General features: G+C 39.2%; 1 protein-coding gene across 1 annotated transcript in view; it reads left to right on the top strand.

Moving 5' to 3' along the window:
- Positions 1 to 12,177, top strand: part of LOC127420379 (XK-related protein 7-like) — a 131,363-nt gene extending 119,186 nt beyond the window's left edge. Inside the window, exon 3 of the mRNA XM_051662638.1 lies at positions 9,228 to 12,177. Within this exon, the coding sequence (XP_051518598.1) occupies positions 9,228 to 10,204 (977 nt within the window). The 3' untranslated portion in view covers positions 10,205 to 12,177. The remainder of the gene's footprint in view (positions 1 to 9,227) is intronic.
- The last annotated feature ends 2,223 nt before the right edge of the window (positions 12,178 to 14,400 follow it).

Consider the following 14,400-nt stretch of genomic DNA (forward strand, 5'->3'; position numbering starts at 1 on the left):
AGTTCACCCTTTGACCAAGGTGATGCAGGCAGAGGTCAGTGAGGTGCATCGCAGGAAGCTTGTGGCAGTTACTTTTGGTAAAGTCCATCCTAAATCCAAGGTTCAGACAGTGGCCAGTGAAGTATCCCATGTCTTACAGTTGAAGTTGGCATCAGTTTATCCTCTGTGAAATCCATCGAAGTAGACTGAATTGATATCTGGCTGGCACAGGCTGCAGTTAGTCGTCATCACTCAGCAACACATAGCAGTGGGAGCCAGACATCAGGAAGGACCGGAGCTGGATCTGGCAGGCTCTGGTTACCTCATGATATGTATCCCGAGGTTGAGACAGGAAAACAAATAAAATAATATTAGCGCAGATGACATTCACTTAAAAGCAGAATTATACAATATGAGAAGTGTTTCTGGTTCTGACAGACCTGACTAATACAGCATAACTATGAGTTGATGGGTAAATTATGTGTATGCCTGGCTGAACAGAGTCTTTAGTCTAGACTTAAACTAAGAGTCCAGAACAATGCTAGGAAGACTTTTCCATAGTTTAGGAGCCAAATAGGAAAAGGATCATCCTCCTTTTGTAGATTTTATTAACCGGCCAGAGTTTTGCAGTCATAGTGAAAGTGATGGAATTTTGCATGATATAAGTACTGTGGAGCTAGACCATTCAAAGCTTTGTAAGAAGTAACAGAATTTTAAACTGAATACGAAATTTAACAGGTGGCAATGTAGCGACAATAAAATCGGGCTGATATGATCATATTTCTTGGTTCTAGTCAGCACTCTAGCTGCTGCATTTTGAACCATCTTAAGTTTATTTATTGAACCTGCAGGACATCCTCCCAGTAATGCATTATGATAACCTAGTCTTAAGATCATGAACGCATGAATTATTTTTCGGCATCAGAAACAGAGAGCATATGTCGTAACTTAGTAATTTTTCTGAGGTGGAAGAATGCTGTTCTACATACACTGGAAATTTGATTTTCAAAGGACAGACTGCTATCAAATATAACACCTACGATCTTCGCTATAGAAAACGATGTAACAGTACATCCATAGAGAGTTAAATTATATTTTAGTTGCTTATTTTTAGAGGTTTGTAGTCCAACAATTCATACCTCTGTTTTTTTTTAAATTGAGTGGACATTTCTAGCCATCCAATCTTTGATATCACTGATACACATTGCTAATTTCTTTTGGTTTTCGAAGAAATATAAATTTGGGTATTTTTGACATAACAGTGAAAACTAATTCCAAGGTTCCTGATAATGTCTCCCGGGGAAGCATTTATAAGGAGAAAAGCAGAGGCCCTAAAACTTATCTCTGTGGCACTCCATACTTAACTTTAATTTGATCTAACAATTCCTCATTTACACAGACAAAGTGGTAGCGGTCGGATAAATAGGACCTAAACCAAGCTAATGCCTTCCACAAATGCCAACATAATTCTCAAGCCTATCCAAGAGAATATCGTGATCTATGGTGTCAAAGGCAGCACTAAGACCTAAAAGCACTAGAAGAGAAATGCAGCTGCAATCAGATGATAAGAGCAAGTCATTTGTAACTTTGATACCCTTCACAGAAGTTTTGTTAGTTGCCACATTCACCATTAGTATGCTATTTAGGATGCAGTTTGATTCTCTGAGGAATTAAAAGTATCCTTTATGCAGCCGTTCAATATAATCTTACAGTACAAATATTTTTATTAAAACACATTATGTAAACACCTACCATCTACTTCCTTCCACCACATCGTCTAGATGTTTAAGCAAGTGCAATAGCTGGAACTAACACTCTCACTCTCTCTCTCTCTTTCTCTCTCTCTCTCTCTCTCTCTCTCTTTCTCTCTCTCTGTTTGACAGCATTGGGCTTTAACTTGTCTTATCCCTTTCTCTTTAAACTGCACTCTAATCTGAGGTGGTTTTGTGGCAGTGGGTTTGCGCTGCGTCAAATGTTTGATTTAATTAAGATTGCCAGCACATTTCTTCATGAGAGCCTCAGAATCTGAGGCCGGGAGAGAGCACAGAGCACATGGGCAGGCTGGGAGCAGAGCGGGAAAACACAGACTAATGCTTTTGGATCTCTGCTAATTATGATTTCAGTTAATCTGGATCTGCAACAAATGAGTTGCTCGGGAGGACAAGAGAGAGAGAGAAAAAAGTGAGTGAGACAGAGAGACAGACAGAGAAAGTAAAATGCATTTGAGTGCAAATGAGGCTGTTTACATACTTGATTAGATTGCTTGGTCCTAACCAATTTCGATTACACACCTCTCTCCCAGCTGGTCTCTTTTCACATTGTACTTTTGAGTCCAAACCACAGTACATTTGCATTATCAATGTGAGAAATGACTCAGTACGAAGAGATGCCAGCTTTAGTTTTATTTTCATGTTTTTGTCCCTTTGTTTTATTCATGTTTTTGTCCACCTGGATTTGCCATTCAAACTTTGCATGTACAGAACAGCACTTTTGTTCGTCTGCCGTGGATGCATTGCAAGAGATGCATATAATGCAAGCTCCTCTCCAAACCCTGCTAAAAAAAAAACAGCACTAACAAGCATAACCAGTCTAGACCATCATGGGAATTACATGCAGGTTGAGCAAGTCTTTTTAGCAGGAAAGGCAGAAATAAATGACACATGTACATATTTAATCACACATAAATGCTTTTTGTGATATATTTGCAACGTAAATGATCATTTCTAATTTTGTCATTCATAACCACCAATCTGCCGAAGTAGCAAGCGTTTAGAATAAAGTTTAGGTCAAACACCTTTATAGCCAACATTTGGGAAGCGATCATTTTGACAAACTTTGCGAGTTGAATTGTAATGATAAATCATTTCATACTGCTGTGCTGCTCAGCGTGAACCGCTAGAGGGCACCGCATGCCCTGGACTCTATCGGCAGCAGTTAATAATTAAACATACAAATTGTTTAATATACAATGAGAAATTCTTTAGATAAACTTGATAATTTATAGATATTGATTTTTAGATAGCTTTATGGACAGACTTTGTTTATGTAAAAAAATAATACCTACATTGGTTAAGAAGTATTTTTGAGTTACATTCTTTTTAAGCTGACACAGCATCTAAAAAACGTAGCACTTCTGTGCAAACGCTGACAAAACAGCGAGATGCGGAGAAAAACAGTGCAGACGAATGCAAAAACATGCTGAGTGTGAACGGCCCCTAAGACACTGACTCTGGATCTGCACCAAATATGTTGCTTGTGATGACAGGAGATAGAGAGAAATTGAGCGAGACTGAGAGACAAACAGAAAACGAGATGCCAGTGTTGTAGTATTCAAGACTGGAGATCTGTCTCAAGTCTGAGTCCATGACCATATTTTCATGGTCTTGGTCTTGTCATGGACTCATGGGCAATTTGACTCGGTCTTGACTCGAAATCGAACTAGTGTGGACTCTGACTTAACCTCGAGTCCAGTCGAGTCCCTTTTCAAAATATATACAGTGAAAGCTTCAACTTATCTGACAAATATTTTTGACTGACAATATCAGACATATTGACGTTTGTCCCACATTTCAGTCTGTTGTGTAGAATCAGAACTAGTGATGCCCAGTTCACAAATAAATTATTCTACTGAGTCGGTTCTTTTCAGCGAATTGGCCAAACAGGTTAGCAAAAAGGTTTGAATCGATTGGCTATTCAGTCCGATTAGTTCGGATTGCTATCTCACTGAATAATTTGAAGCCGTTTCTCACTCATTAAAACAGCATCAGGATTTTAGAAAACGGAAAACAATCCAACCGTTGGATAAAGTGGATATTTACCTACAGTCAACAAAAGACTGCTTTTTTGAGAGGTAACTTTGAGAAACTTCCATTGGTGCTGTCTTGTTAATAAGGGGTTGTTCACACCAAATGTGTTGTTGCGTCCATCCATGCTGTTTTTCAGTTGTTTTTCTATGTAAACATGCTAAACAGATGTCTTTTACCATTGCATTACGTATCGCTGTTTTTTGCCCTTTTTTGTGCAGGAGCACCAAAAACAAAATTTACGTTCTTTTGTCAAGTTAAAATGAACATCAACTGTTAAAAATGACTCGAGACACCTGTGTCATACTCTATTCCCTGATAGCACTCGTACAACACCCAGATGTCTATTTGATGTGTGTGTTGATATCTAGAAGACGTCTATTTTACTTTGTTTGCAATAAGACGTATGTCAGTAAGTATGTCTCAGATGTCAATAAGACATTCAGCAAATGTCTTTGAAACATTTATGATTTATAATGATTGTAAATCTGATCTTTTTAAGATGTTTAGCAGATGTTAGGTGCTTTCCAGATGAAACGATCTAAAACAGACATCTCGGAGACATACGTGTGCTATCTGGGTTTGTTGCACTGCCTTGGTCTGAACAGTGCAGAACAGCGTCTAGTCTTTTAGAACACATACTGTATTGAAGAAAATGTAAAAATATTTCTCTCGATATCATCAGAATTGAATAATTTCTGCATACCTCGAGATTAAATCTTGCAGGCAAAAGTAAGCAGAAATGCTTACTTGACTTACAACAACTTACAATTGTTTGGTTTTTAGGCCCATTTTTTCAGGGTTTTTGATTGATCTGTCTCTCTTCCTTGTCTGCTCTGTTTGTGTCTGTGTTTGACAGCTCGCTTTACAAGCTTGGCTTGTTTACCTCCTGTTTGACAGTTGTCACGTGGCGGCGTGAATGTGTTGCCGTTCGGATATTCAGTGTGTCGGCTCGTTTGTCTTATTGTTGTCACCTGTTTGTTCGTGTATTTATTTACTGCTTTTCACTCATCTCTTCACTGGATTTTCTTTCTTTGCTCGCTACTCTAGTCAGCCGTTGACGCTCATGCATTTTGCTTCTAGCTTTTGTGTTTCATTGGCATTATGGATCCAGTTGGACTATTTCTCTACAGTTTAATTCCGTGTAATTGTATTTCCCTGTTACTGGCGGCGAACTCCGTCAACCCTGTGGATTTGCCTCTCATTTGGAGATGACAAATTTACCCTTCTGTTCCTCTGTGTGTGTGTGTGTGTGTGCCAGCCCAGTGTGTTCAAGATTCCTCTGTTCTCAGACCCCAGGAGGTGGCCGGCTTCAGAACATTCCTCTCCACGTCTCACGCTCATTCCTAGCATGTCTGAAGACTCTGATTGCTCTCCCTGGTTGGACCAGATCCACTTCCAGAAGACCACCATTGAAGCCTTCATCTTATTTATGTTTTTGTCTTGTTTTCCCATTCTCTGCATCTACAATAAATAACGGTTATTACATCTGCTACTGGATTCAGCCTCCCTTCTTCCAGACATTGTCACATTTTAGTTATAGTACAGTAATACTGTATTTTGTAAAACAAAAATGTACTTGACTTGAATGGAATATAATAGTATACAGAAGCTGGTAGTTTGTATTGCCATGTTAAGACACATAGGCACTTTAAACCTTTAATTTGAGTTTTTCACTGACATTTTGTTAACACTGAACATGTCGAAATTGTAATACCAATTTGTGCTCTTAACCTAGGACATGCCCTTTATTTATTTTTTATTCTTAACTGGTAATGTTGTTTAACCAACATAAGGTTAAGCAAATAATAAATGAGGTTTATTTGATATAGTCAATAGTCCTTTAAACTATACATTTAATACATTCATAAAAAGCTCTTGTCTTAGACTCCTTTAGCCTTTACTGGTCTCGGTCTTGACTTGGACTTGGCCCTCTCCGGTCTTGGTCTTGACTCAAAACTCGACCCTCTTCTGGTCTCGGTCTTGACTCGAACTCAACCTACTCTGGTCTCGGACTGGACTTGGACTCGGATGAGATGGTCTTGACTACAACACTGCGAGATACAGTATGTGTAAATGAGACTCAGAAAGATTCTAGCCAGGAATCAAGTAAACACTTAATAGCCAGCAAGGTTCAAGTTTGTGCAAAGGGAAATACAGAATATGATATGTACTGTGTGGGCTTGAATTGGAAAATAAAAGTATGACTTGAATTATTTATGCCAGGATCGACCTTCATAATTGAAAATTTCACAAATCCAGACCTGACCACAAGCGATGGGCTGCAATCTTTTCATGTGGTGTTTTGAATGTCCTCGGCTGACCTTATTTAAGCTTGCCTGAGGGGACTGAAAAAAGGTTATGCTGAAAGTGTTGGTTCCTAAAAACTTGTGTGTGTGTGTGGATTGAGACAGGGAGGTGAATCAAGCCAGAACAACATCAATCTGCAGGGACCCAGCAGATAAACAAACATGTGGTGGGATGTATTAATAAAGAGTTGATTCTCATGATAGCATCATCTCTCTGTGGAAGCCTCCTAAGATAGCTCCATATCTCTCAATCACACAAGAACATACACAGTCACTCACTCACACACACACGTGCTCTACACCCGTGCACTCAAACTTTCCTCTAGAGGCTCTTATTCCCAACTAGAGGTATGTGTGATCCCGGAGGGTACTTAAGCAAGTTCCAAGGGGAACTTGGAAAGATTTGTATTTTGCTTTGTTAAACCTATAAAATAGACTTCAAAATATTAAGGCTGTCAAAAGATTTACATAACTTAAACAATGAATCTTGCAATTTGTTTGTAATTACTGGCTTAGCACATTCAGTTACTTTTTAAAGGAATAGTTTACCCAAAATTGAACCAGACTTTAAGCCATACTGTGGGGGTACCTCAGACAAAAAAGGTTGGGAAACAATGCGCTAGTGTTCAGTATGAAATCTCAGTATGAAGTGCCTGTCTGTCTCCCTGTCAGCAAATCAAACACACACATACACTCTCTAGAGCGGGACACACTCTCTGGCAGTTGGGGAACAAGCCCAGAGATTTGTTGTCTCAGCAGGTGTTGTAGCTTCTATAAATTATGTTTAGAAAATTTACAACAAAAACAACTAACGCAACATTTATTTATTTATTTTTTTACATTTGTCGTTTTTCGGCATAACTCTTTACTTAACTCTTGATAAAGCCACTTTTTAATCTCTGCCAGCTCATGACAGTTCATGTTTCATAAGAGCTGCTGTGATGTGTGGAATTAAAATCAATTTGCATCTTTGCCTTGTCAGAATCCTTTCTCTCGAAATGTGCCCATCATGACGCAAGGTATATTCACACATACAGTATATATATATATATATATACAGTATATTATGAGTCAAGAGATGCAAGAGACATTAATTAGGGCCTGAATTATTCATTTTTCAAAAGTTAATATTTAATCACATGTCCAATTAGCAATGAATCACATCATATTTAATTAAATATTTAAGGCAGAAGGCTGAGAATGTGGAAATGAAGTCATTCATAATGATTCTGATTAGGTATATTTAGCACTTGTTATTTTCAGGCTATTTAAATGGCTACAGACTACTATAGATGACAGCTTTTGACTCAGGCCCTTTTAAAATGTGTTTAATGAGATAAAACTTTATAATAAGCTATTTGATAAGCTATTTACACATGTCCATGGAATAATTTAGGTTACAATGTGCATGAATGTATAAGGGAAAGGGTATATTTTAGGCGCTGTGACTGGTCACCATTATTCTGAAGTTTTCGCCATTATAATACTCTTTTTTCCTTCACTAGTTCATTTTAAATGGTGCTACAGTGTGACAAATTAGTTGTAAGACCTTCAAAAGTACAAATATTCCATGTAGTCTCTCAATAAGTATGTACATAAAAGCCATGCATGCATAGTAATTTTAAAAGAATTAGAATTAGCAAAATCCTATTTAAAATAGTTTTAGATGGAGTATAGCATGACACACCGCAGGACATCTCAACTTCTCAAAAGTATTTAATGTCAAATACCCAATAACCAACACAGTCTTTGTGTATCATAAATATAATTTGTGTGGCTTGAATGAGAGTATTCTTTCAGAGAGCTTTGAAGAATGTTATGTGGTTGAGAAACACACATATACAGTACACACTCTTAGGTCTATAACAAGTACGTTAATGCTTCTAGCTATTTCTAGAAAGATTGATTTTACACTTCATTGCATTCTGAAATGTGTCAGAACGCAAAACAATGCAACTCAAGTATGCATTACATTCTTGGCATTGCCACAAGGCATGTTGCCACATGGCAAACTGTTTTCTACAGTCAGTTTTCTCTTTTAGGTCAACTACTGTCATGGCGGGGTAACAGTGAAGTGAATCTTGTTTAACAAGTTAGTGAAAGTTGGTTAAATGGTTGACATGTACATTTACATTTATTCATTTAGCAGATGCTTTAATCCAAAGCGACTTGAGTCACTAAATGAGGAAGTATACAACATAAGTGATTCATCTTAAGGAGACAGTAACACGAAAAGTCCGGCATTGCCAAGCTTCAATTGCATAAGAAAAGTACTAGCCAAGACAGAGATTAGAGTGCAACAAGAATATATATTTTCTTTTTTCTTTTTGGTCTATGGTCAAGTGCTCACAAAGAATTTGTGTCTTTGGATGTTTTTTGAAGACAGAGAGGGAGTCTGCTTTACGGATGGTGTTGGGAAGGTCATTCCACCATCGAGGTACAGTCAAGCAGAATGTCCGGGAAAGTGATTTGGTGCCTCGTTGTGTTGATACCACAAGGCACTGCTCATTTGCAGACCGCAGCCTTCTGGTGGGAACATAGCTCTGCAAGAATGATTTTAGGTAAGCTGGAGCAGACCCAGTGACTGGTCTGTATGCCAGCATCAGAGCCTTGAACTTTATACATGCAACCGGCAGCCAGTGTAGAGAGACAAGGAGAGGTGTAACATGCACTCTCTTATACATGTAAGGTGAGTCTCTAGAAACAGCTGAATTTCACATCTGAATTCTTTTGGTGTTTATTTAGCAAAAAATTACAATCTGACTGCTCATTATCCCGCTTATTAAAAGGCTACTTGCAAAAGAAAAAACAAATGGACATGAAGTATTGATTTTATTTAATTTAGAAATTATTTTATTAGCTTACTTGTAGAGATCGCAGAGAAACAGGAAAAGATGACTCACAATACCCGGATGACCAAAATATCACTTTATCCCAGGATGTGTAGTATTTTCTCAGAAATATCAGACCACTGGATGGAGCAATTAACCAGTCAGAATTAAGTATTTCAGAGAGCAGTGTAATAAGCATTTATAGCAAGATACCTGACTAATAACACATGCAGTTTAATGGCAGAGATATTTGAAGGTTACTATATCACCCCCTTAAGTACTGAGGTTTTCTTTTCTCTTTGTAGGTCTCTCTGCATCTGCATCATTGGTTTCTCTTGCCTGGATGATTGCCTCTTATCAGAAGGTTCTGCGAGACTCCCGAGATGATAAGCTCCCCATGTCCTACAAGGCTGTGATTGTCCAGATGCTCTGGCACCTCTTCACCATCGGTGCTCGAACCATCGCCTTCGCCCTCTTTGCTTCAGTCTTCCAACTCTACTTCGGGATCTTCATTGTGGCCCACTGGTGCGCCATGACCTTCTGGATCATCCAGGGCGAGACCGACTTCTGCATGTCCAAGTGGGAGGAGATCATCTACAACATGGTGGTGGGTATCATCTACATCTTTTGCTGGTTCAATGTCAAGGAAGGACGTGCCCGCTTTCGACTGGGCGTCTACTACTGCGTGACCTTGATTGAGAACGTTGGACTCACCGCAGCATGGTACATCCACAGAGGACCGCACACCTCGGACTTCTACGCCTTGATTATCGTGTGCGTGGTGGTGTGTAGCTATGCACTGGGAACATTCTTTATGTTTGTGTATTATTGCTTGCTCCACCCAGACGGGCCCATCCTGGGCACTCAGTGGAGCTGTGTAGAGGAGGGAATGGGGGTTATCGGGCTAGGGGGCATTGGGGATTTGGGTACACCTCTGCCCCAGCAAGATGTGGTCACCAGTCCTCCCAGAACCCTCCAGAGGACTACAGGTGGGGATCGGGAAATTGGGTCGGGGGATAGAGACAGCTGCTTACCTGTATTTCAGGTGAGGCCTCCTAGTGTGCCCCCAGCTCCCTCCTCTCATCCCCCAAGGACTGAGGGTCCCGTTATTCGCATCGACCTGCCAAGAAAAAGGTACCCGGCCTGGGATGCCCACTTTATTGACCGTAGGCTGAGGAAGACCATCCTGGTGCTGGAGAATACGTCTCCTGTGACGCCTCGCATCCAGTACTACAGCTTCAGCAACCCCAAAGAAGTGATGGAGTATGAGACTACAGTGTAGTGTTGCTCATACCTCCCTCCACCAGGGGCTCCACCTTCCAAGTGACATCTCTATGCAGAGAAGATGCCAAGACGGGACATTCCGATCATTGATGGTCGGCATGGTGCTACACAGTGGGACCTCTGCATGTTTGGCATCAGGAAACATCTGTTGCCAGGGAATGATGGACTGGTCTGAGAGGTACTCTAAGCAGGCAGGAACATGAACGTGCCATTTAAACGTCAAATGAATTGACCTGCATGGGAAGTGACGAAAGGGACATACCTTTCTACCAAACATTAATAGAGATGCACTGAACATAAATAGAGAGAATTTAAATGACAGTGATGCTTGTGATGAGCAACAAGAGGAAGTGGGCATATGTAAAATATAGATGAACTGACCAATCAGTATTCTTCAGGACCACCCTGACTGCTGTATTGGTCTAAGTCTCTTTAATGTTTCAGTGACCTGAAAAAAGTACAAATTGTGTATTATATGCTTCTGTGAATGGTGAGGTTAGCAAGTTCAGTCAGTCATCTGTTTCCTCAAAAGAGTTCTTCTGTAATTATTGACTTATTTATTTATTAGATTTATTTTTATGACTCTGTGGCCATGTCTTTGATATAACTCTTCTAATTGAACATTCATATATAGATATTATCTTTTGTTATATATAATAGAACGGTTGCCAGTGTGTCGGTTTGAATGTTAATGGGTTGTCTGTACGTTTGACTGGTCTTGGATCATGCTGCATTGTTTATCTGTAAAGATAAATGAAAAAAAAAAAAAAAAGTAATATAATAAGACAAAAAGCTGTGATCAAACTTTGGTTGGAAAAAATTATGTTGTAAAAAAATATTCAGATGACAGCCTCGGAAAAGTAAAACAATTGAATTTGTGTGTGTTTGGGAGCTTAATGAAAACAATAGTAATTTTTCAAAACTTGTCAATGCTTTTAAGAGAAAGGACCTGTTTGTTTTGCCATGTAAGTGATAATTTTATTCAAAACAGTGGTTTTTTTGACACAGAGAAGATCCAAATGATTGGCAGAGTGAATTCTAATCAGATGTGTGAACTGATGTCTCTTTCTTAAGAGTCATGGGTTGCTCCATCCGCAAGCCTCAAAATCCTTTTACATGTGTTCATTTCACCCATTATTTTGTTATTTGGTAGGGGGAAGACGATTGCTGTGGTTATGGGGAGTTTGGGTTCTAATGTTTTTGGGGCTTTGTGGTTTGGCAATTGTGAATGTTCCTTTTAAGCCATGTAAAGCTGCACTTGAGGAACGCTGGGGATGAAAATACAGTATGTGTGAGAGTACTTATCTTGAAAAAGAGAGACTTTTTTGTCACCTCATAAAATTTTAAGACCACTTTTTTTTTGACTGCTCATCCTTCTTAGCTCTTTTCTAGTGCTTTTTTGAGTTAGAACAATTGTAAAGAAATCACATCACTTACAAAACTATCACAACACATCAGCTGTCTCTCTCTCTCTCTCTCTGTGAGGTCTTTTGGAGTCGTGCTGCTTTGAAATTCCAGTGCCCGGTTAAAAAGCAAGCAATGAAATTCACATATATCCAGAGATGTGGTGGGTAATTGTCAGTGGCAGGAATCCTGTTGTCCAATACAAAGACTCTGATGGAGTAGCAAATGATGCTCCACAGCTGTAATTATGCTGCACTCTGAGGGGGTGTTCACACAGGATGCGTTCTTGCATTATTTTGTGCTATTTTTAAATTGTCAGTCTACGTACACATACATAAGCAGACATGTTTGGCCGTTGGAAGTTTTTTATGTTTTTTATTTATTTATTTTTTGCAACGTCTTGTGCCATGATTGTCATTTTCTAAGAGGGAGCATTCACACAGGATTCGTCTTATGTCCATCTATGCTATTGGTCTATATGAACATGCACTAGATGGGCTTTGATCATTGGGCCTCAATGTTTTTCTAGCATCTCTTGACATGATCACTGATTTTTTAAACAGTATATTAAATGACAAAAATGACAATTCTGTCATAATTTACTGACTTCCTTCAAAGCTTAAAAACGCACACACAAAAAAAGTGTTAAAAAGTAGTCCATGCAACTTGCGCATCCATATTCCATGTCTTTTGAAAGCATACATTAGATATAGGTGAGAAACAATCCAAAATGTAAGTCATTTTTCAGTGAAAATCTAAAGTGCTATGAGAGAAGCTTGTTCACAGTGGCACACAATGTAAACACAGAAAACTGTAAGCAGTTTTGGTCGTTTTGCTAACTTTTGCCACTTTTGCTAATTTCAGCCACCCACTCTGTCTCCAAAGCCTCATCTAGTGCTGTCACAGAGACAGGTGTGATTTCTCAAGACACCTATTTCAGTGGTATCTGTCATGTAGTAAGGACATTTTATTTGCAGTATTCAAAAAAGGCCTACAGCACCATTAAATACATGTTAGAAGGCAAAAATAAACAATTTGGTGACAGAAAAAGAAGTAGAAAGACATCAACTTTGAGATGAATGTCCTATCCTTTGACAGGTTGCTGTGGTAACTGCAAGATGATTAAGCAGGGCTGCGTGTCAATTTGTGTATATATGTGTGTGTAGAGCTTTCAAACGTGGCCCTTCTCCTGAAAGCCGACCCACCATTAGCTCATCTCCTCCCCACCTCCACTCATGCCCCTAACGGGGACAACTGTGTTTAGCGCGCTCGTGCACGCACACCCACCCACCCACACACACACACACACACACACACACACACACACACAGAGCTATGATTATGAGGACTCTTCATAGACATAATGATTTTTATACTGTACGAACTATAGATTCTATCCCCTAACCCTAAACCTAACCCTCACAAAAAACTTTCTGCATTTTTACATTTTCAAAACAAAATAGTTTAGTATGTTTAAGCGATTTGAATTATGGGGACACTACAAATGTCCTCATAAACCACATTTATAGCATAATACCCTTGTAATTACCAGTTTGTAACCTAAAATAAATGTCCTCGTAAACCACCCAAACCCGCCCACACACACACACACACACACACACACACACACACACACACACACACAGACACACACACACACACACACTGGGCTTCTCTGGTCAACAGTACGCTCTTCAGGAGAGAACTTTAAAGAGTTTCACTTTTAAACTCGGGCACATGTAGATGCAATGCAGTATGTTTCTCATCAGCCTCTCCTGGTCCAGATCATCTGCCAATGATTTCCATGGTCTGTTTGGCCACTGTCCCAGTATGACATTTTGGGTTTTCCCCGGGGCTGATCCACAATTCAACAATGCAACTACACTATCTTTGACAAACTGAACATTTCAAGATAACTTTAGGTAGAATCCAGCTTTCATGATCATATGATAAAGTTTCAATGACAATCTTCTAATATATGGCATTGACCATGCTAAAAACTACACTGTTACACATAACAGAATCGAACAAATAGGCAACTCTTCATATAAGAGTACAACTATGCCAGCTATTAACTGATCTAACTGTATGACACTCCTATATGAGAGTATTTAAAGGATACAACAAGGGGTTTTTGGAAAGCTCTTCACTGTCTGCAGGAGATTAGCTTTTCAGTGTAGCCTCTCATGAATGTGCCACTCCCCATTCAACCAAACGTCCTGCCTCACACTGCCTCCCTGTGGAAGGTTTAAGTTACTGTAGCATGATTGGCATACCGGCTGCAGTGGGTAAGGTCAGACTCATAACTGCTGAGCATTGAGAGGGTGATGGAATTGTCTTTATAGGCATTGCAGCAGAGTCGTAACCCCAGTAAACATGAGAGGGGATATTCAGATTAGTGCTTGACCGACATGAGTTATTCAGTGGCTGATTCTTAAATTTTCACCAACCATTCCTGAATATGTGGCTACATGCTTGGCATTAAGAGCATAGATTGCAATTTTGCAGTTTCTTCTAAATAACAATGTATAAAAGTATGTGCAAAAAGTTGTGTTTTTATCTTAAACTGAGCTGAATCTGATCTATTTTAAAAGTCTAATTGGAAGAAGGCTTAATTGCATTTTTTATATATATATAAATAAATTATAATTATTGTTATTCAATAAACAAATAATTTGTAGGCATGTAGTGTACGTTAATTTTTAATTGTGTGCTAATGGAGACGCATGAGATTACTGGGGTCTTAGAGGCAGGAATCTGAGAGGCAGGAGCCTTAATGGAGAATCTCCA

Source organism: Myxocyprinus asiaticus, chromosome 29, assembly GCF_019703515.2.
Source record: "Myxocyprinus asiaticus isolate MX2 ecotype Aquarium Trade chromosome 29, UBuf_Myxa_2, whole genome shotgun sequence".
Taxonomy (NCBI): domain Eukaryota; kingdom Metazoa; phylum Chordata; class Actinopteri; order Cypriniformes; family Catostomidae; genus Myxocyprinus; species Myxocyprinus asiaticus.